At 44.9% G+C, this 24,197-nt stretch overlaps 1 protein-coding gene across 9 annotated transcripts in view; it reads left to right on the forward strand.

The window, feature by feature from the left end:
• The first annotated feature begins 848 nt into the window (after positions 1 to 848).
• The window catches only part of LOC143361494 (monocarboxylate transporter 12), a 34,418-nt gene continuing 11,069 nt past the window's right edge, over positions 849 to 24,197 (forward strand). The window contains exons 1-2 of one of the 9 annotated variants that reach the window (XM_076800939.1): positions 3,396 to 3,578; positions 4,218 to 4,317. In XM_076800939.1, coding sequence (XP_076657054.1) covers positions 4,223 to 4,317 — 95 coding nt within the window. In that variant the 5' untranslated portion in view covers positions 3,396 to 3,578; positions 4,218 to 4,222. Of the gene's footprint in view, positions 1,065 to 3,395; positions 3,579 to 4,074; positions 4,329 to 5,978; positions 6,098 to 22,371; positions 22,511 to 24,197 lie in introns of those variants that run through there. The other 8 variants (XM_076800943.1, XM_076800944.1, XM_076800940.1 and 5 more) reach the window with 8 other exon arrangements.

The following is a 24,197-nucleotide window of genomic DNA, read 5'->3' on the forward strand; positions in this document are numbered from 1 at the left end:
TTCCACGAGAATCCAGATATCACCGGTTCGGATAATAGAGGTCCCACTTAATCGTGGATTAAACGAGTAAACATGATCCGAATGGTACCGTGTTTGGACTCATTTTGACCGGAAAAAGGCCGCGGATACAATGGTAAAAGATTCTTCAAAAAAGAAAAAAGAATAATTATTAACAAACAAGTTATGAATATACTATCTATGTCCACTTCCGTATTACATTACATAGCGATGGAGTTTCCAGGTTTTTCGAGGGACACACCTCGCAGTAGCGGGGACGAACGTTTCCCAAGTATCGTGCGCATCTCCGTCGCATCTATCGAGGCAATACTGTACTCGCGGAGCTTCTTGTTCCCGTGTCCGTCGCATTCTTCACTGTGTTAATCAAGGGTGAAATGAACTCGGCGAAACGAGTCTCTCGACCACCTGTATCGGTTGCAGGAAAGCGTTCCCCCGGACGGAGAATTGCCGCGATTTTGAAAACGGCCACGTGGTCGCGTGATTCGCGCTTATGCTTCCGTGTGCGCGTTCACGTCCGTTCAAAACGAAAGGAACTGTCGCGCGATAGGCGCGTATTCTTGGCGCGACCTACCTTAAAGTAAACTTACACTTTCGTTTAAGCGCCACACGGTGCAACAAGGAGGGGCGAGGCACAAGCGAGCCGTACCTCCGTATCGTCGCGCGCGCGCGTGAATTCCGGTCGTGGCTCGTCTCGCAACATTTAGAAACCCGCGGGTTCCTCGTGCTTTTCCAGCAACGGTGCCCTTCGTCTCTCCCTTCCCCTCTCTTTCTCACTCTCTCTCTCTCTCTCTCCTGATTCTTTCTTTCTCCCACTTCTCCTCCTTCGGTTCACCATTCTCTCCTCTCTATTTCAGCGAAGCCCGTCTCTCTTTTCCACCCGCGTCTAAAAAAGCTTCCGTTCATCTTTATGGCGCTAGCCCTCGCAGTCTCGGCTACCAGCGGCACACTTCATCTTCGGCGTCGACACCGAGCTGAGAGAAGAACCCGAAGAGGAACCTGAGGACACCCGAAGCTTCGGACGACGGCCGCCCGACCATGACACACACGTGAGTGCAAGTTTGATCTGAATGAGATGTATATTTTTATGTGTGTGTGTGTGTGTCTGTGTCTGTCTGTGTATGTATATATATGGCTGATCCCGCGACAAACCGTTTCCGCGATGTTTCTAGCCGCTGCCGCGAGATCGTGTACTGATTATTATCCTTCGATGATCAGTCATCGGTAAACCGAGCTACGAGAGCAGATCCCTGTAGACGATTGTTATCGCGCGGGCTCCCGACGGTAATTAACTCTGGACCAAATCGCCAGGCTGATCACTAATCGAACGCGGCCCAGATTTTACCGCGATTCGCACCGACACATCTGGCCCTGGTTTTTGAAGGGGGTCTGTCCATTTTTGTACTGATTTTTAAACCATACTTCTATCCCTTTTTACGCTGTTTTCAACTGTTGTGTAGTCAGGACTTCAGACACTATGTTTCATACTGCAATTTGATTTTTGGAAGAGGAACCGTAAAGTGCACTGAAAAGGGAATCGAAGCGTGCTGACCTAATGCTCGAATTTTTGGAAGCATAAAGTGCACCGGAGGAAGAATGTATGTCAGTGTGGATAGTCAATGCTGTAATTTGATTTTTGGAAGAGGAACCGTAAAATGCACTGCAAAAGGGAATCGAAGCGTGCGTACCTAATGCTCGAATTTTTGGAAGCATAAAGTGCACTGGAGAAAGAGCGTATGTAAGTCTGGATAGTCAATGCTATAATTTGATTTTTGGAAGAGGAACCATAAAATGCACGGAAAAGAGAATCGAAGTGTGCATATCTCGAATTTGATTTTTGGAAGCATAAAGTGCACTGGAGAAAGAGCGTATGTAAGTCTGGATAGTCAATGCTATAATTTGATTTTTGGTAGAGGAACCATAAAATGCACTGAAAAGGGAATCGAAGCGTGCATACCTCGAATTTGATTTTTGGAAGCATAAAGTGCACCGGAGAAAGAGCGTATGTCAGTGTGGATAGTTAATGCTATAATTTGATTTTTGGAAGAAGCAGCAATCATGAAGCAGACAACTGATTATAATATACGTATGCTCGTTCTAATCGCCTTTACATTTGGCGTCACTGGAGCAGGCCGTTCGACTATTATGATCGAGACATCTTCTGTCAAAAACACAGTGTAACGCAGACGTCGTGACGCAACGAAATGCGAGAGTTATCAGTTAACCTGTCAACCGAGCGATTTTTCATTCACGAACCCCCACAGAGTAGCTCTGACCGAGATAAACAAGATTAATACGACAAAGATTATGTCACGACCGATGTAAATACAACATAGTTTCTGCCAACGTAAATATTGTGCAGCTTGCGACTGACCGTTCGAGACTGTCTGAAACGCTCATTTTTGCCATAAGCGCATCAAATCGGCAGTCTAACTTGACCCCTTGCACTGTATTTTATGGTTATGGTGATCAGAAGTTCAGAAATTCATAGACAGAAGAAGAAGGTCTATATTTTTTTAAAGACTATATATCGACTGCTATAGAATAGAATTTTATTTCTCTTTAAAGGAAATTAATTCATTTCTTAAACGCATAAAATCGGCAGTCTAACTTGACCCCTCGCACTGCTATTTATTTTATGGTTACGGTGATCAGAAGTTCAGAAATTCATAGACAAAAGAAAAAGGTCTATATTTTTTTAAAGACTATATATCGACTGTTATAGAATAGAATTTTATTTCTCTGTAAAGGAAATTAATTCATTTCTTAAACGCATAAAATCGGCAGTCTAACTTGACTCCTCGCACTGCTATTTATTTTATGATTACGGTGATCAGAAATTCATAGACAAAAGAAGAAGGTTTATATTTTTTTTTTTTAGAGACTATATATCGACTGCTATAGAATAGAATTTTATTTCTCTTTAAAGGAAATCAATTAATTTCTTAAACGCATAAAATCGGCAGTCCAACTTGACCCCTGTACTTTATGTTTATGGCGATTAGAAATTCTTCATCTGGAAATTCACAGACAAAAGAAGAAGGTTTATATTTTTTAAAAGGCTACGTATCGACTGCAACAGAATTTTATTTCGCTTCAGAGGAAATCAATTAATTGATTGACCGGACATCGTAGGGCAAGGGAACCTTGTTGAACCTTGAAACAACGCTAAAATAATTCCGCCTGGGAAAAACGGGTTTCCAGGCTGCGCCGTGCGCGCCGTTATGGAGGAACGGAACGCGCGGTCGGTCGTCCGGGTCGAAAAGAGAAAACCGATCGAGAGTGTCGCGTGTTTCGTTTCACGCGATTGGACGTCGCGTCGCGGCGTCGTGCACGTGTAGTCGAGCGTGGACACGCGCCGCCCTTTAACGCGGGAACACAACGCGCAGCGCAGCAGCGCAGTCGAAACGCTTGCTCGGCCAGAAGCGGTTCACCCGAACCAGTCCCGGCCGCGTTTCGCCAGAATTCCGCGTGCGCGTGCACGTCGTCGTCGGTTCGAATCGCCGGATCCGGATGTGAATCGAGGTGACACGTTCACCCGCGATTTATTTACGCTCCGTCCCGTAAGTTCAAGCTCACGACCTCTGGTTGCACCTGCGCTCTAAACGACACTAACGCGGCACCGCGTTCATCTGCATAGTTCCCCGCGACCCGCAAAGTGATCTACGTCGAAATTCCATTGAGTGTTGCACACTCCGCGAGATCGTACTCTTCAAGAAATCCATAGCTCTCTTAACATTCATTTTGGAGTTTTCTTTTTCAGAAGTTGGAACAATTGCTCGGTAAAGAAATTCTGGAGAAATTGCAATTGAGTCGGAGTCGCAGAGAAAACAGCAAAAACTGATTTTTACCATTCTTTACACCTTACACGTAGGCCTGTGTCAATTATTAAAAATTTGATCCTGTAAAAGTCTAGATTTATGGGGCAGGCTGAAGCCATCTTTCAGGCCTCAGAATCTTTGACCGATTCTGATTAAATAATTGACACAGATCTGCAAGAGGTATCGCTTAAGTTTTCAGTATAAGCCCGCATAGAAAGCTAGTAGAAATCGACAATCTTTTCGGAATTTCTTTTTCACGGAGTGAACTAACACATGGTCGAGCTTCTGAAAAAAGAGAAATCCAAGCCGTATGTTCCAGTGTTTGAAAAGTTTCTCTTAAGAATGTTATTGCGAGTGACTGTAGCTTGACGTGGGTTCTAGTTTGAATGCAAGTGTTGAACGTCGAACGCAGCTGTGGTTCAAGATGCTCGCGGGACAACCGGTGCACCATAATGGTGGATAGCATGGACGCTACCAGCAGGTACAGTGAAGGTAATTTAATACTGATACGATGCGGATGTGGCCTGGACCTTTAAGTTGAACGGTTCGAATTTTTATTATTCCATTCTAATGGTTGTCTTGTGGTTGTAGGAGGGGATTTTGACATTCTACGGCTACGGCATAAGTATAAGGAAACGTCCGAAAATATCGAGAAAGCCGAAGAAAAGATCGAAAGATCTCCAGGGAACGTGTCACGTGCTCGCGGAGGAAAAGTTAGGCCGCGGCAGACCAATTAATCCGCTCGAAAACATGCGATTTCGATTAAAAGCGTTGCCCAACGACGGAATAAACCAGTTGTTACACTTTGCACTTGAGGCGACGGGCTCTCCCAGCTTCTACGCAACAAGTATGCTCGCTTCTGCAGATACCGCGCGAAAGAGTTTGCGGAAAGTGTCGACGGCAGGCCGGTAGTCCTTGATCGATAGTTGTCGGCCGAAGTTGGAAAAACTTCGCTTCTCGAAAAAGGGGCCGGCGCGCGCGCGGAAGCGTGCGTTTATGGCGATGAAAACGTTGATCCTCGTCGCATCGCATAGTCCACCTGTGAAACGGCGAAACTTTTCGCCGTCGTTACGTCAGGGCCGGTTATTACAACGCTATCAACGGGACCTGTGATTGGTAGCGACACCGAAAAACGGGTTGCCGAGGCGGTTGGTTGTGTTCGGTGGTCGCGCAATCTCCAGCTGAAACGGGTTATCGGACTATGTCGCCTCCAGAGCTCTTATCGGCCATCGACGGAACTCGCTGTCGGCTAGTTACCATTTTTATGCGAGACGATTCGGTTAATTTAGCGACACGGGATTCGGCGTACCTCGGAATTTCCGTCCTGGGAATCGCTGTTCGTATTTTTCTCAAGATAAATTCGGTTCTAAATGTTAACAAATAAATAGATCCGCACAGTTCAGGCATCGTGAATTTAGTTAGGAACTCCAATGCGCTCCTTGAGGGCGTATAAAAAGATAATAATTGTGATAAAGAATTGATTCTGAAAGAATAAATGTGCATTTTTAGAAAACAGAATGGTCAGCTCTGGGTCCCATTTTATAATGGACCCTCCTGGGATGGAATTTGTGGTGACAGATTCGTAGCAAATTAAGAGCAAATCGGTCACTGGGTAGGTCCACGTGATCAGGTACGATAAAATTCCTAAGAATTGACATTCGCTGCACCACTAGATCAGCAAAGAGGCCTTTTCTCCTCGAGTCTGACCGATCCGTTCATCAGCATCGTTTTCAAAAATTTCCAAAACAATGATAACGAAGAGCTCACATTCGTATGATTTTAGGGATCTCGGTGTTCCAAGGAACCGTTACACTACCTTCGACCTTCTTCCCCGCATTCCCCAGAACCGATTCATCGGCTCCATCTTCAAGGCCGTTTCAAGATCGCTCGATAAGCTCGAGAAAAAGGGCCAAGCCGCTTTGTAACCTCTCGGAATTCCACGGAATGGTAACTTTCTTGAAACGTGTCCGAAACCGGCCGATCCTCTCCCGCGCTGGAAGGCGGAGTGCGGACCAATCTCGCATTCGGTCGTTATCGGTGACCGATGGCAGCCGTGCACGGCCGACGCCTGCGGGCCACGCTGATCAAGCGGATTCAAGCGGCCGGCTCTCTCGGGCAGATCGCGCACGCCGCCTTTAGTACACGCGCGCCACGCGGCCACGAACACGCGCGCGTTCCGCTCCGGTCTGGCTCCCGTTCGCTCTTCCCTCGCTCCTCGGCATTTCGGCGATCGGTGACGCACAGTGGATTCACTAAAAAAGGTAATCAACCTTTACGATTACGATAACCGACCCTAACGGACGTGATTCTCGCGTGTTCCTCTTCGTCCCCGAGCAGCACGCGTGTGCCTGTGAACGTGTGCGTTGTCCGTGCACGCACAGACGTGCAGTTCGACGTCTCTCTGTGTATGCAGTTTTATGTCCCTATATGTACGTACATTTTGTTTTATGACTGTACATGTACATGTACATGTACATGTACATGTACATGTACACGCGCGGTTCGATTTTCTTTGTGTGCACGCACACGTGAAGTTCATTGTACCTATGTCCCTGCATGCGTGTGCGCAGTATGTCGTACGGCATGCACGTCAGTTTTGATCTCTCTGTGCGCACGTGTACGTGCACTTGCAGTTCGACGTCCCTACGCACACATGCTGTTCGACGTCACCACGCACACGTGCAGTCCGATGTCTCCATGTTCACGCGTGCCTGCGACTATATTTGTGACCCGTGACGCTCGCGCGCACTTCCCGCCTCTGGCCAGGCGCATGCGCGCTCGATCGCTTCCCTTTGCACGTGGTCGCACGCACAACACGTGCGCGATTTTCCGCCGTGACGCGACGCTCTCATCAGGAAAATTTCTCTTTGATAGGCATATTTTTTGTGAGAATTCTTTCCTCTTGCGATTAGTTTCGTCGAGGAGGATAAGGAGATTCGATGATTAATTAGCATGAGAAATTCCGTGTTCGCTTGCATCACGTTCGAGATGTTTCTGTCTTTCGCTTGCTCGGTGAGAAAACGTATTGTCCAGTAGCTGGTCGGCTCGTTTCAATTTGGGAAAGTGTGTTTGGCAAATTTTCGAAGCTTGAGGATTGACCGTGTCAGTTCTGGAGGATTTTTTCCAATATTTTGATAGGAAGTATAGAAATTTCCTTAATTTTGAGTTGTACACGTGCTCGTTGAATTTCTGGATCATTTCCAGATTTTCCGAGCTCTTGTATCATCAATCAGAGTGCAATGGCTCGTCGGGAAAAATGATTTCCTAATTTATAGCTTGAAATGCGAAATTTTGTTAATATTCGTGCGAAAGTCAATCTTTAATCGAGCTTAATCAATCTCGCATTCAGTCCACACAATGTTCCCGAAAGTTCAGTTCAAAGTAGAGTAATTTCCCAAAATTGTGTTAAAATCGCTGCACGATAAAATTCTGTTTTCGCTCGAACAACATCCCGGTACGTACACCAACCGCAAACGTTAATCACGCTTTTGTCTTTTGTTTCCCGTGTGCGCACACGATGTGGACAATTTTTGTCCGAGCTCGTAAAAGTCGTTTTCGGCTTCCGGCCACCATCTGTCCGCAGCTACGCCGAGAGACCTACTACCATTTCCGTGGAAATTTGAAAGTCAATCGAGCCGCCGCTGTCGGTCGCTGAAGCTTGCCTTTTCCTTCGAACGAGCGCGTTGAAAAACTTGCGATAATTGCCGCGAGCGTCCTCGTCCGGCGAGTGTACAATTGTTACGTATACCGGAGCCGATCGATCGATCGCTGCAATCAGGATTCCGATCATCGATTTGTCTTCCGAGCGAGCCGTAACTAATTCTGCGTTCCATTCGAAATTGCACGCTTGTCCTCCGAATCTACTCTGTGCCTGCAATTTTGTTAAAAAAATTAACTTGTATAGGCGTGCTCCAAATTTTTAGTCCAATTTTAGTTCCATTTCTCTAAAAGTAATTCTTAATCTAGAGATTCGAGGATTTGTTCCTTGCGAAATGGGAATTTATTTCTTGGGGCATATATCATTTAAAATTGGCTAAAAATTTGGGACTGTTATTTTTACTCCTGTTATTTTTACAGAGCAACGTGAAATAGTCGCTTTTAGTGCCCCGTGAATCTAGTGTTAATACTTTCTGAGTCAATTTTTATCTAAAATTTTAATTACTGTTTTTGGTCACTTTTGGTGGAAGTAGTCAATTTTAACACTAGAACTACCGAGCAATAAATGCGACTGACGTATGTTGCTTTGTAACAGTGAAAAGACTGTGCCCATTCAGACTTCATACAACTTTTATTGTAATCTACGCTTGAACGAACAGGTTCATTCAAAACTGTCCGTTGAAAACATTTTTACAATTTCAGTAATTGTAAAAGAATTGCAATTTCAGTAATTGTAAAAGAGTTACAATTTCAGTAATTGTAAAAGAGTTACAATTTCAGTAATTGTAAACGATCAAAATTGGTCATTTTGACTGGTCCAGTGGTTCTACTGTTAAATTGCATATTTCGCGACGAAAGTCCTGAAATTTTTTTAGTATTCACGCTCTGCACCGTGACCCAACGTCTCATCAGTCCCTCAGAAAAATTCCCAGAAGGGAGAGTCGATGGTTCCACTGTCATTCAGCAGTGTCATGAATGAAAGACAGCGAGATGCGGTCGGAATCGTCGGGCACAGAGAATCGGAGCTCGGGATCGACGGCTCGAGGGAGGAGAGGCCACGTGCTGGGGCCAAAGTTCGCGGGAACTTATCTTGCCGATTCGCTGTGCATTTATTTACCAACATTCGCGGGCCGAGAAGTTGACTCAGCCGAGAAGAAAGAGACAAAGAGAACACGGTTCCGTTCGGGAACGGTCGTAAACAGGCCAATAAAACCGCCGACGTTCCCTTCGCCCCTCGCAGAGCCCTCCCACGTGTTTGCCCTTTTGTTCGCGGAGTTTGCCCAGGTCAGGGAAACCGCTGTGTAGAATGTGTCAGTCGACTGCTGTCGCTTTTGTCTAGCTTCTTCTTCCCCCTATCTTCTCTTCGTCTTCTTCTTCCTCCCCTTGGTGGAGTAGCAGAGTATTTTCCTGTATTTTCTTCGTTTTCAACCCAGTTTTGTGCACTGTCTACAGGGGACACGATTAAACTGTCGATCTTGATGCAAAATAAAAAGTGTCTGCATCAATTGTGAGGAACAGAAGCCAAATAAAATTGTTTTTTTGTCAATTATTTTTCGTTGGTGGAGAATAGTATCAATTTTGCTTGCTTCGTGCTGGATTCTTTGAACAATTATTCAACTTATAGAAATGCTTTTGTGGGAAATTTATGAATTGGGACGCAGAGTTGAAAGCGGCTTTGCTGCTTTTATGAAGTGGTAATTTTTCAAAATATCGTACATCCTGTAAATTCACGAAAATTTTTGGTTTGAACGGTACATTTTCGCGACAGTGTCCGAAATACCGCGACTGAACGGTGAAGCAAGTAGCCTAATCTCCAGTGACCGGCATAAAAGAAAAACAGATGGGTGATGAGAGCTCTTGTAATCAAGCTTGTCTACTTATCTGGCAACTCGAGCCGGAGATTCCGTCATTGTTAGTTTCGAGAGCTTCCAACAAACACTTTCTAGATACGACGATGTACAAATTGATACAGAAGCGCCACGATCGAGTGCTGCTATCGTCCATTTTTTTTTTTTTTGAATCGGTGAAATCTTTCTATTATTTCCAACACGCTGGAAGCTTGCAACCTGAGAGGTAGCAATTTTCCAAAAAAAAAAAATGGATTTTCAAAGATACAGGTTTCTGTTTCCAGTTCCAGATCGGTTCCGATGTCGAGGACGCGCCGCTTATCGCCTAAACGGATCGCCGGAATCACGGCTCGGCTTGCGAAAACAGATAGCTGTGTCCGCTAATTACATTGTCGTCCGAGTTGTCTACAAATCGTGGCCAGATCGATAGCGTTTTCGGCTGATAAGCCCCCGAAGAACGCGAAGAGCTCGAGATCGAGCCGATTTCGATGAGAAATCTCGGAGGACGTCGAACTGGAAATTATGTTAGCAAAGAATAGTATAGTTGCGGTAGAAACTCAATTGAAACTGCGATAGGAATTTCCTCCTCCTCTTCTTCTTCTTCTTTCGTTCTTCATCGTCGCAGTTTGGTCGTCAACATTATTTTCGTAGATTTCTCAACCCGTGTGTCCATAGGTTTCATGAATTTCAGGAGACTCAGGGATTTATTTGCGACGGATAATACGACAATTCGCCGGAAAACAACACAAAAACCGATCTCCGTTTATCGTGCACGTTATCCTCTTCTCTTTTAATCGGTGCTCGTGTCGTTGACTGCATTTCGACCATTCAGCTTCACGGTTACGTGCTTTTTATTGGATGACCCGAGCAGTTTTTAATCCTTCGTTGCACCGGGAACGAAAGTGGCTGCTAAACAAGTTCAATTTCTTTTTCAATACTACAACCACGTCCAAAGGATTAATTTAGCATTCTTTAATCGACGATCGTTGACATTCTGGAGGTTCGTTCACGGGGAATTATCGAATGAATTGATTTCGCTAAAAACCTGAACAAATATTAGCCTGCTCCAAAAGTTTCTTGCACACGAGCATATGTGCACAATCTGTTCGTCTGTTTATTAATGTCTTATTTGTTAGCTTACTCTTACTTAACCACTTCTTTATTCAATAATTTTACGAAGTCAAGAATAATTTACAGACATCCTCTTGTTTAATCGTCGCTCTCTCTCGAGCACCATCTTTGACGCGATGATTACAGTGAATTCTCGATATACGTCGACAACACCGGTCTTATATCGTGTAGGAGACATACTCGATTCGTGTTATGGTTACGGACTCTTCGGCGTCCGAGGCCTTTCGAGCTTCGCGGCCCCTCACGGAGTATGGCAGTGGGGATAACTCCGCGACATTTATCACCCAGGCCTCGGCGACATATATAGAAAAATCTCTGTACATTTGCCACGGATAATTCGATGTTGCAGTGAAACGGCACATACTTTCCTCGATGAAATTTCTCCCGGATCGAGGCAATGTTATCAGCACGATATCAACTCGGCAATGACACGATTTTTGCGCGAGACAAAGTCAACGAAGGAACAGGGAGCTTTCGCCGGTATCACGGTGTTCGAACACTTGGGACAACAATCGAGCGGAAAATTATGTCGTGGCAAATAAATATTGGAACGTCGTCGGTGACGGATCGGCACGACGACGACGACGGCTAATATTTGCACGCACGTATAAATACCGGCGTGACTCTTGACGTCGACGGCTCTGCCATTGCCGGGGGCCGAACGTGCGCAATAATGGTCACGGAATCGGGTTTATCTGGCGAGCAGGAATTTAGTAAATACTCGAGAGAAGGAAACCGGCCACTCGTTATCGTAATCAATCACCGCGGAGGATCTACCAGATGATCTCGATCTCGAGGACTCGGAGCGTCACAGAATGGCACCGTGCTCGGGCAAACTTTCCGCCCTTGCCACCTGTCCGATCGATAGATTCTCTTCGCGAGCTTTCGCTCGATTTCTAACCCACTTAGCGAATCTCGATGAAATCTCAGCTGTCTCGGGACATTTTTAGTCAATTCACCAGTGAAATGGTAACCGAGTGAACGGAGTCCACGATAAGGTCGCTTGATCGTGCTGTACACGTGAGCAATTATTGAACTGTGGATTTCATGCCTTTACTAAGACACTGATACTAAGAGTTTGAGAATATCAATAGAATCCGTTTATTAAAATTATTGAATGAAAAGTATAAAGAGGGACATTTCTCAAGAATAATTTCTGGCAGTCCGATTGTTAGTAATTTAATATATCATTTTGTTACCATTTTTGCAGTATGCATATCTTTATGAAAATAATTAAAATGATGCGAAGGGTGTAGTGGTTTCGGTGGTCGAAATGTTAGAGTGGATTCGAGAGATCAGTATGATATTGCGTGGACGTGGCAGTGTCGATTTCACGTGGTAATTAAGTACGCGTGCATTAAGAACAGATCCGGTTGGCCGATTGTACGCATCTTTGTCGGTGGCTGGGGGCCCGTTCTCGGCCACCAATTAGCGTCGCATGAAAATTCAATTGAAAACCTGACAATTTTCCAATTAAACTCAATACACCGGCTGAATCGAATTGAACGAGAGCCGGTGTGTGCCTAACGAGAGAGCTCCTTTCCCGCCCGTCAATACGAATTGTTTGTTTCCGCGGCGTTTCCAGGAAGACGCGATGAATGCCCGACGACTTCGGGCGATCCTGCTCTCGCTTCTTGGATCGAAATGAACGGACTTCCTCTCGTTAACAGGCTCGTCTCATTCAGACACTTGCCGAAAGCGACACGACATTTTCAGAAGAGAAACAACTTTCCCAACTTTGCGTGAATTCGCTGGCTCCGATTTTGAAACTTCGAATTTCACGCGTCAATGACAGAAATTAATTCGCAATGGAACTACCGATTCAGATTTTTTCTAATTCGTGGAGCTATAGAAATTTTGTCTTCTATGAAATCCTGTGAAATTCGAATAAATTCAGTCCTGTCACCATTCGAGTGCAAAGGGTTAACAGGTAAAACTCAGTACTTTTGATATTATCGTCGATTCGATCAAATTATTGGAAGAAAGAAACTTATTTTTATTTAATATCTGTTCCCTGAATTTGATTTTTACACCGCGGATTTTATGCGTTTACGAAACTTCGAAGCCCATAGAGGAGTTTAAAAATATTGTTCATCTGTTTTAGGCTCATTAAAATTATCGGACAACATCGACGATATACTGTAAAAAATTGATTTCGATTCCGCGAAGTCGGGATTCGACTGCTCGGCGAAAGTAATCGAGCAGACTTTACGTAATCAACGGTTGCAGCGAGGACGTTAATGAGCGTGTGCCCGACGCGCTGTAATCTCCGGCGATGTCAATGTATTTTTACAAGTCTCCATTAATACCTCGATTGTGTCGCGTTCTGCCCGCATGTGACACGATTCCTGACCCGAAGTTAAAAACGACTCCCCGGCGGTGAATAAATCACTGGTAATCAGAGAATTACTGCGCGAAGATTAAAGAAAGTTGAATGAGTAACTCCGCCGATAATTCTCGACCTATTGCTCGGCGATTCTGCTCGCGAAAAAATTATGGGTTTCAGTGGAAAGTATACTTTTTTGAAAATCACTTGAAAATTGTAGAAAGTTGTAGGATACAGAAGAGCAATAATAGTAGTAATTAGGAGTAGTAAGAGTAATTTTAGTAGTAAGAGTAATAATTAAATTGTACAGTGTTTACTCGATATATGTCACAAACGCCTAGGCGATAAAAGCCCCACCTTGGGGAACCCCGTGAGGGTCCCAGAAGCTCGAGAAGAAAGAATCGCATCTCCTATCCGATTCGTGTCCGCGGCTAGACCCGTTTTCTGGACACGTATCGAGTAAACACGGTGATTAGCAAGCAGCAATAAACCGCGGACTAATTACATTGTGTCCTACGTGTACGTTCGATTTATGCAACGGAAACATCGTTTTATTTGATTGATTGGGTAGCGCTGGTTGCAAGGGTAGCGTCCGGCAAACAAACAACTGGAAATTACAGCCTCGGTCGTGCGCGTAATTGCCATTTATCTTTGCGTGTATAGTAATTTTTTAATCGCCGTGTTGTGGCACCCGTAAGCGTCTTCGGCCGTGTCATGTGCCTTTTATCTGGGTTAAGCAATAAGACAGAGAGCCGACGACGAAGCCGAGCAACAAAACGGCAACACAGCGTTATCCATCGATTGGAAAAGTTTCTGCCGGTGATAGACGCTCCTTGGAAAACACTATTCCGAGAAACGAGGTGGCCGGACAATAACTTATCGAAATGTGCCATTTAAATGTTGTTGGGGTGGCTATAAATACGTTTCTGCACGTTCAGACACGACCGGACCGTGGCGATCGAGAAATTACCATTGTCGAACGGTCTTGCCGAACGTCATCGCGAATCCTCTTTGTTCTCATGGGTGCACGGATAGATCATGCTGGAACGGACCCGGTCCAGTTACTAAACGGTCTGTGTAAAATTTGCTCCTACACAAAATGTTACTGTCAACGTTATGGAAAGAACACCTAGTGAGTGTATTGTTGGCTAAGAATTGTTTCTTCGGTAAAAAGCATCGATTTTAGGAAAACTTTGTAAGGTTTAGTTAGAAACGTGCTAGTGGGAAACAATTATTATAACTTAGGGGTGGTTCCAAAACGGAACCCTATCTGCCGGGCACAGTAATGGAGTTCATTTGCAAAAGTCCGAGCCCAACAATCCATTTTCTAATTAAGGCTCTTTCTATTCTGCAAAACTTCTAGATGATATCTGGAAGTGCCCATTTGCTTTCTAGCGAAACTTTGGTCAAGTATGAAAATATCAGAGACACCTATCAGTAATGTGAAATACATTTTCACTTAACTCCTGTTTCTTATAACAGATGCGGAACAATTTTACTTCGCACAAAGATCCGCAGTTCAATTATTAATTCAGTTGTTCCGTATCGTTTCAGGTAACAACACCAGTGATATAAAAGTGGTAAACGTTTTTCAGTGAAACGTTCTTGAACAACTGTTCCCTTCCATTTCAATGTTAATACGACTCCCCCAAAACTAATTTTGAAAACAATATTCCCCCGGTCTGACGGTAACAATCGCCCATAAAAGCCACCGTTCGCACAATCCCGATGGTTCCATCCCCGTTAGAGCTCGAAATCTCAGCGATGCTAATCCCGCGATTGATAATTATTTCGATGATTGTCCAAAGGGCAGGGGCTCAGCGGCGTTTAACGCCGATAGATCGTCGTTCCTCTTGTTCTCCTCATTCCGTTATCGTTTTCGTTATCTCCCGGATAAAAGACACACAAAGAGACACAGAGAAAGGGGGTGGGGAGGGGTAGAGGGAGGAAAGGTTTTGGTATCGAGCCAGAAATGAATTCTCGAACAAACGGGCCACTGCATTGTGTCCAGCGCAACAAGATAATAGCTATCTCGTCGTTCCCAGAGATAATTGCTCCTTCTGGTTTCTGGAGCACACGATTACCTCGACGAGACCTACTCTCTCCCTCTCTCTCCCTCTCCCTCCACCATACGAAATTCTCCCATGGACCCGTTTTTCTATTATTGGGCGGCGAACTATTCTCGGACCAGTCATGGAGCCGGGGACTATTTCGAGATGTCTCGGCCCGGTGTCGTGCATTTTCTGCATGTGCATTCCTCCGAACCAACCTGGAACGCTGGACCTACCAAATCCTCCCAAACAACTATTTATTTGACGCGCAGTTGTCCTCTCAAAATAGTTCGAATTTTTAAAGATAGAATCGCTTCGGTACAGTGATTAACCTACCCCGTTCAATTATTGTACGATTTACAGGATTCACTCTGTATATGTCGCCAAGACCTGGACGATAAACGTCGCGGAATTATCCCCACTGCGTGTACCTCGTGACTACCCCCACCCTCGGGAACCGAGACCTTCAGAGCTTGGCTACGTGGATCAGAGATTAGTATCTCCTCGCCGATGTATGTCACTGGCTAGACCCGTCTTTTGGACATGTATCGAGTAAACGCTGCATTCTTCAACTTTTGTGATAGATTTCTGTGATTATCATTTGTTCTAGTTGGCGATGCCTACTTTGTAGCGTCGCGGTGCGTTCGCCATCTTGCGACTTTAACGAGGGAGGGACCAGATCAGTCAAATTTTAGAGGCCTTCAGAGCTTGGCTGTGCTTTCCTACGTGGATCAGAGATTAGTATCTCCTCGACGATATATGTCCCCGGCTAGACCCGTCTTTTGGACATGTATCGAGTATATGCTGCATTCTTCAATTCTTAGCATCTGTTTTTGTTCGTGATCCCTAGTCTCTAGCGTCGCGATGCGTTCCCCATTTTGCGACGCTAAGGAGGGAGGACCAGTCAAATTTTATGCTCCACAATTTTTTGAAAATTCTCAGGTGCCACGAGTGCATAAAGAACCACAGTCTGCTCACAGTTAATATTTGCGAGGACTTGTTTATTTTTATGACTCAGTGTCTCCAGTTTTCGGAAGAGGAAAGTTTGCTGTTTTATTCAGAATATTGTTGTTTTTTCGAATTCGATTCTCAGCTCTCCCTTAAAGGCAACGCTATGGGAACTGTGTGCACATACTACGTTTCGTAGGCATTCGGTATTCAAGCGGAATCGAAAGCTGATCGAGAGCAAGCTTCTCGTCGCCGGTTCCGTCCTATTTCGAGGGCCAAGCCACGGAAGCTCCCTAAACCGTAAAGCACACGATCGTTCGGGATTCTGGGAGGCGTTATGGTCGCCGGGATCGCTTTTACCGAGTTTCGACACGAAGACCGGTGACAGCTCGGTCGGATGATGCAATTTTTTCCGAGAGCTGTGTCTGCCAGCCACGCGTGCTGCACGAGGCTAACCCGGTTAGTTATGGCTCACTCTTTTGTATCGCGGCCATTTTCACTATACTGACACGCGATGGCTGCTCGCTGGCTTAGCAGTTCGCGATTTCCGGGGTAGCCAACGGGCCAATAGTATTATATTAGCAATAATCCGCGACCTCTGACCGGGAATTGGCGAATTTTCAATGGAACGTTCCGTCCTCTTAGTTTCGACTGACTTAACCTGCTATAGTCTTCGATCTAGACTTATAATAATACTTACACATGGCTTAATATCATGCTCAGCTTTTCTTATGAATTTTTTAAAACGTATTTTTATCGATATTTCTTGTCTCACTGATACTCTTAATGTAACATGGGTAAAAATTGAGTAATTGAATGACCGTTTTAATACTCTGGGTCGAAATAGACCCGGGCTCCACCGACGAAGAGGTGAACAAGTGCATTTGTTACAATGCTCACAGCATTTTCTGGCACAAAATTATTTGTGAAAATAATAGACAAGGTTAGAAGGATTCGTTGATAATTGGAATTAGGTTCAACGCGTGTCTGTACAGTGGGAAACTATCAGTCCCGGTATTAACATTCTGAATCATCCGAACCGGAGAGATTACGCTGCGAAAGTCAACAAAGATAATTCATTTAGATTTTGAAATTCTGGGTACGGTAATCTGTTAGCTCATTGCTTTCGATTTGCCCGGTAATCTTCCTGTGCGCGAGGATTGCACACACTCTTACCAATTTGATTAAACGCGTAGCGGGAGGTCTAAAGTTGTTGTTAATCTAATTACAATTTGTTCGTTCCAATTTCTTTATTCCGAGCTGGGTGCAATTTTGTCGCAAGATAAATATCAAAGTTATTCAACTCTTGCAATTGTCCATGGAAAAAGTATGTTACAAAATATTCCTAACCGCTCGACGATAGTCAACTAGCTTATCAGCCGCACGATAGCGTCGACTGTTTTTCAGATTCCAGATAATTTCTCCATCCCTGGGACCCAAAAATTTTTCTCGACGTTTCGAAAAATCCCTTCCACCGATTAACGCCGCGAACAGAGTATCAAACGGTATTGATAATCCTCGCGTAATTATGTTTTCTCCTCGGGGCAGGGCTGAATGAATTCCGAATGCCCTAAGCAGTTTAAACGTCAGTGTCTGTATTTTCACAGCTGCACCGTTCGATCATGTTCTGTCGCGTGATCCGTGATAAATTGGTCGACGGAAAATTTTCATAGTACACCTCCCTTACTGTACTCGCTTATCTGACCGCCAAACTATCACCCAAAAAATTCCCATAAAATCAAAGTAATCTGGCGAACGAAGTCGCCGTTCGAAAGTTAAAATTAAAAACAGCGATTGCTCCATTAATCTTCTTAGATCCCATAAATCCTAACGAATGAATCTTTACGAAAACATGTTGTGACGAACATTTACTTTTATCACCTCGAGTGCCTCGTAAACAACGGTTCTTATATTTTCCATCTTCTTCCGATTTTATCATCGAAGACGAGCAAACTATGCAAGAAAGAAGCTAGCGGACAGTCAGCTAAAAATTTCTCTCGATATTTCTCAACACGGGGAAAAGTTTCGCTATTCACTTCTTATATAATTTCGTTCTCGACAATATTTATTCCATAAACTGTTCGATTTTTCTGGTCAATTCTCGTCGATTAACGCCGTCAAAGTGTTGATCGATCACAGCCGCCCTCTCAATTACGATCAATTTCCAAATAATTCTGGATCGTAGGGGGTCGATTGGTTTCCAAAACCGTCCGAATTCAACGATAGGGATGTCCGTCCGGTTATGGTCGTTCGGCTGATTCGGGAGTCCAGGGGGCAGTATATTGTTCGACCGGAGAGAGAAAGAGAGAGAGAGAGAGAGAGAGAGAGAGAGAGAGAGAGAGAGAGAGAGTCTCCGCCTAAAAATAATCGGGGGCCCCTGTTATCGGCCGTTCTCGTTTACACAATCCTGTTTGCACAATACCCGACGAAGCCGTGCAACAATACGCGTTTGACCGTGCGCCTACACGTGGAGGCGTCACGAGACGAAGACACAACGGTGGCAAACCTAACCGGCGCGGCGCTCGCTCGGCTACACCGCACGGGTGTTGAAACGGTCTCCCAACAGGCGAAGCAGCGTTCACCTAACTCGTGGCTACTTGTATTTATATCCGTGGCGACCTTGCGCTGAACGATCGTCAAAAGGGACAACGAGGAAGGAGAACGTGAAAGGGACGTTGACCCGGCTGCGCCGATCTTGCCGGTCGTGGTGTCGCATAGTCATCGAGATACCCGGGTCTGTTAGGCTGGGTAACAAGTCTTTGCATTTCTGGTACATTGGTGACGTCACCTTTCGCTCTTCCACGTTGAAATCACACGTTTCTAATCGCTAGGATTTTACAGAGGGTGAGTCAGTTAGGAACGAGTCGGTTCTGGGTCGAAGTGGACCCACCGTTGTCGGAGGGTCGATAATTTCGACGAGCTAATGTACTCTCCTAATCTATCCGTAAATCTACTCATTTCGACAAGGAGCCCGGTTAACCCTCAGCACTCGAACTATTCAAAATATTTTGTACATTATTGCATTTGTTTGTATTTAATAAATTACCAAACATTTCGGTATTTTACGAGTAAGTCGCACCATTTTCGTATGTATAACATAAAAAAATATATATATATATATGGAAGGGCAATGTTCTAGGTAGGAAGAAATGTTTCATTTTGGAGTTAAAATAGCTTCGAGTGCAAACGGTTGATAAACGTTCGTTTTTCACGTTTGATCCCCGAGTTTGCTCCGGTCGTCGACGGTGTCATGCAACGTTGATTCTCCGCGAACGATCCGTCGGCAAACTGCGCTGTGTTTTCGCACAGAGATTCCCTCTCGACCATGTAAATCGTGTTCCGGTTGTCACGGGTCGTATCTTATCGGCGATTCACAAAATATGCGCAAGATACGAAGCGGCTCGGCCCGTTGCACTGCGATGGGACTACTCAATTGTCTGCGATCGCGGCGGCCGGACAGTATCTCATTAGCTGGTCTCTGGTTAGATCACTTTTCGCCGGATAGCTCACGCGGCTAGCCACTCTCTATCTCTGGTTCTCTTTCTCCGCGACTTTCGCGCGTGTCCCGGAAAACCGTTTCTGTGCGCGCACAGCTGATCCCGCGACGGTGAGTAGTGTGCTTTTACCCTTTCTTTCGCAAATTTTAAGTTTGGAGGACGCCAGGCGAGTTAAAAGGGATTTTGGTCCCCGGTTAGATCACTTCCCGCTGCGTAACTTAGGCTAGTGACTATCCAGTTAGGTATTCCGTTTCTCTGCGCGTGTCCCGGAAAACTGTTTCTGTGCGCGCACAGCTGATCCCGCGACGGTGAGTAGTGTGCTCTTACGCTTTGTTTTGTAAATTTGTGGAGGATGTGTTAGGCGAGTTAAAAGGGATCCGGTTAGATTACTTTCCCCTGGGTAGCTTAGGCTAGTGACTGTACCATTATTCCGTTTCTTCGTAAGGTCGCGTGTGCCGAAAAACTGTTTCTGTGCGCGCACAGCTGATCCCGCGACGGTGAGTAGTGAGTTGTTACCTTTTGTTTTGCAAATTTCGAGTGTGGAGGATGTGTTAGGCGAGTTCAAAGGGATTTTGGTCTCCGGCCAGGTCACTTCTCGCTGCGTAACTTAGGCTAGCGACTATCCAGTTAGGTATTCCGTTTCTCCGCGACGTCGCGTGTGCCGGAAACTGTTTCTGTGCGCGCTCAGCTGACTCTGTCGGGGAAATCAGGCATTGGGCTTTTGTGTCGTAAGCGGAGAGTGTGGTGAACGTGTTTAGGCGAGTTAGAGTAGGCGAGGGTGGAGAGATGCATTTCGGGAAGCGTTTGTGCTTGATAGTTTATCGTAGAACGTTTGCAGGTAGCATCAACCGTGTTTTCTTTTCTCCGAAGCGCGTTTCAGTTAACTTGGATCACCGGAAGTACGGAAAAATAAGAACAAATATGATAACAATAATTCCACGAGAAGAGACCTTGATCTTCCTGAAGCTTGTCCGCACGATCGAGCGGGAACGATCACGGAATGTCCAAAAATTTCGAAAAGAGATCGAGCCGATTAGCTTTGCATTCTTTCAGAGTCTTCGAATCGCATTTCAGTTAATTTGGATCACCAGAAGTACGAAAAAACAAGAACAAATATAATAGCAATAATTCCACGAGAAGAGACCTTGATCTTTCTGAAGCTTGTCCGCACGATCGAGCGAGAACGATCACGGAAAGTCCAAAAATTTCGAAAAGAGATCGAGCCGATTAGCTTTGCATTCTTTCAGAGTCTCCGAATCGCATTTCAGTTAATTTGGATCACCAGAAGTACGAAAAAACAAGAACAAATATAATAGCAATAATTCCACGAGAAGAGACCTTGATCTTTCTGAAGCTTGTCCGCACGATCGAGCGAGAACGATCACGGAATGTCCAAAAATTTCGAAAACAGGTCGTAGCCGATTAGCTTTGCATTCTTTCGGAGTCTCCGAATCGCATTTCAGTTAATTTGGATCACCAGAAGTACGAAAAAACAAGAACAAATATAATAGCAATAATTCCACGAGAAGAGACCTTGATCTTCCTGAAGCTTGTCCGCACGATCGAGTGAGAACGATCACGGAATGTCCAAAAATTTCGAAAACAGGTCGTAGCCGAGTTTGCATGCCGATTATGCGATCCGTGTTACGTCGGCGCGCCGATTACGGCACACGAACTGGCTCGCAGGATCGGTGAACGGTTCAACGAATACTATACCATAGTATAGATCCGTACGTGCAAGAAACGTGTGTCTGAAATCGTTTGAAAAGCCACGAAGTGTCAAGCGATATTTCCTCGGCTGGCGGACACGATCGCGAGAAGTTGGTTCACGCGGAGTTCAAGGTCGACCGGCAGCATTGAGAAAGGTCAAGGTCGGCCGAACACGGCGAACAATCGGCACGTGACGAACAGTGTCAGCTCGGCCGAGAACTCCGGGGCCGGGCCTCTCCCGTTGTTCGTGCGGCAATATTAATAAACGGGCTGATTGGCTCCTTTGCCGCTGCGCCGGGAGCCTAATCAGCCGCGAACACAAGTTTTCTCAGGACCAATTCGAGAGAGAGACGCGCGCGTCCCGTCGATCCGGCTCCCCGTAAATCTTCATACGTCGACTTCTCTCGGCCCCCTTGAACTTCAGTTCACGTCCATTCATCGACCCCGTTCGCATGCGACCATTAACTATCGTTACTACCGTCTGTCAGGTAACTTCTACACGCTACAAAATGGTCAATCCGCTCCGGTGCCATTTGTCGTTCGACTCGGAATCCTTTGCAATTCGAGACTTTTCATTAAGCGACTCTTATTAATATTTGAACGCTCTTCGAAAGACGATCACTTTTGTCATATTCGGTCCGCTTGGACCTTTTTCGGAAGTTCGAACAATTTAATACGCGACCTGAGAAAACAAATTTTTTGGAAAAATTGCAGATACTTAATGTCTTTTACTACTTCTTTTCTTGCGGATCTGCGTAAACTGTATTCTGAAAATTTCACGAAGCTTATTATGTTGCTTTGAAATTTACTCTTACTTTATTTTGTTAATTTTATTTCAGTATATTTTCACAAATGCAGAAAGTTCGCGATCTATGATCATAATCACTGCGCACCTTTATGCATAGTATTTGTATAATTCCAACATAGAAGGAAACGTGTACAGCGATAAACATTGATGATATATTTGCTTTATGTTTACCATAAGGAATTTTCTGATGAACTGAACTGTTCCATGGATTTTAGAATTTGCATATAGATAAGGCAGTGTAACGATCACCATGATGCTTTCTGAAGCTTTCTCAGTCTTCAAGTTCTTCTTCGGGTTCGGCAATGCACTTTTCAAAAAATGAAATCTCTAATTTCCCTCGATCTTTATATCGATGAGGGTCGCGAACTGGTTGCTGAAGAGTGTGGGACCAAAAAATCATTGGCCACACAATCGAGACGTTCTTTCCCGTTATCACCAGAGATTTCTGGACACTGTGTTTATCGCGGCGTCGTTTTCCCCTGATATCGCAGAGTCTGGTGACTCGCTAGCCGTTTCCGAGACTCTACGCGAAAGTTCGCTATAATAATCAGTGATTCATGCGGGCACCGTACAGTTTCCAACCGAGATTCGTCTCGTCAGGGATTGATCCGCGCTCCTCGTTCAAGATCGAAGAGATCGAAGCGATCGAACAGATCGATTGGCTGGTGTGAATCGTCGCAGGAGGTTGATCGACTCGAGGTGATCCATATCCACAATTCTCTAGAATTTTTATTACAATCAGAACACACCCTTCGATCCAACTTTTGCTTTTGTTAATTAGTGGCGTTTGAGAAACGAAGCGCGCTCGTCGATAGGCGAGAGTCGCACTTTTTGAATCAATGATATTATTAATAATCGTATGAATATTTACTTATTATTTCTGTGTCACTTTCTTCCCGCGTGCAGAAAACAAGTTTCGCCTAAATATAAACGTTTTCAAAAATTGTTTCGAAACACCGGAGGTTGCATAAACATCTGCCGATGCTGATTCGCATCTGTATGATTATCACGTTGAAACGGCAGATACTATACAAATTCGCGCGATCAAGTATGCTAAACTGAAATTAACATTCTCGATCTCAATTGCCACTTTTCGAGAAATCCCTGACGAACGAGGAGGACAAATCGTCGATACAATACTTTCCTATATATTTACCGTGCAATTTAAAAAAAGAAAAACAACTAATTCACATAGGTTGACGATATACAACTAATTAAAAACGATACATTAAAAGAGAAAAACACATTCACTGTACTTACTTTCAATTTCTGAAGATTCTTCGGACGAGAACGAAAGTTGCTCCTGGTATCCAGCAACAGTCACATAAAATTTTAACTTTTGCACACAGATTCGCAGCGCAATTACGTAAAATAAAATGAAAAGGGAACTGCGCGAAAGGGCGAAAGAAAAAATCTGAAATCCACCATGTTACGGTTTAGCGTGAATAGTCGAATCAGCAATTTCGTCGCATGACGCCTCGTCATCAGCTCGAGGGTGTGGCAGAAATGACTGATTGTCGCAACTATTAGAATAACAATCTGGTTTCCGATCGGTACAAAAATAGCGTCTCGAAGACTGGTCGCCTCGCTGGATTTCCCGCGTTTTTCTATTCAAGAATTCGCGCGAAACAATTATTTGGAGGGGGTGGGGGTGGGGGGTCGGTCGTCCGTTTTGTCCTCTTTTCGAAAAACGCGCGAGCACAATTTATAGGTATGATAATGCTCGCGTTCGCTCGCTCGTTCGAGCGGCTGCGTCGAGCCCATTCGACCGGCGGACAGGCAATACATGCATAAAATCTGAAATCGTACATAAGTAATTAAACGTAGCGCGTGGCGTTCGTTCGGCGACATTTGGAGGTGTGCGCTCGGTTGTTATGGGCGTGTCCGCGCGCGTAGCCAGTCTGCATCAACAAACCGACCGATAAACTAGAAACATTCATTCCAGGCTTAATAATACAGTTCATTAGTGACGTCAGGGAACAGTGGATACGATTCTGATTATTCCGACTCGATAATCATTGTCTCTCCTTCGAGCCATTAGCGAGATTCGCTGCTGCCTACAGTCGAGGAGCTATCACGAGAGGAAACGATACTGATCGCTTCTTGCTGATCGTTAACTCGAAATCTTCTTTTTTTTTCACCGTTTTACAGGAGAACGATTCAGAAAAGTTTTGTTCTTTTCTCTGATAATCCTGACAAGTTGAAAACCCCCTACACACCAACTCGTTGATTAGTTACGTTTGTTGAATTCAGGGTTAAGAGGATTAACAAACAAAGGGTTCAAAGTAGGATCCGAGCAGTGAAAAATAGTAATTTTCCGAGGATTGAGCAGTTGCAATTTTCAACCAGACCCGGAGTGTCCTATAGACGGCGATGGCAACTCAGG

The sequence above is a fragment of the Halictus rubicundus genome, chromosome 15, assembly GCF_050948215.1.
Source record: "Halictus rubicundus isolate RS-2024b chromosome 15, iyHalRubi1_principal, whole genome shotgun sequence".
Taxonomy (NCBI): Eukaryota; Metazoa; Arthropoda; class Insecta; order Hymenoptera; family Halictidae; genus Halictus; species Halictus rubicundus.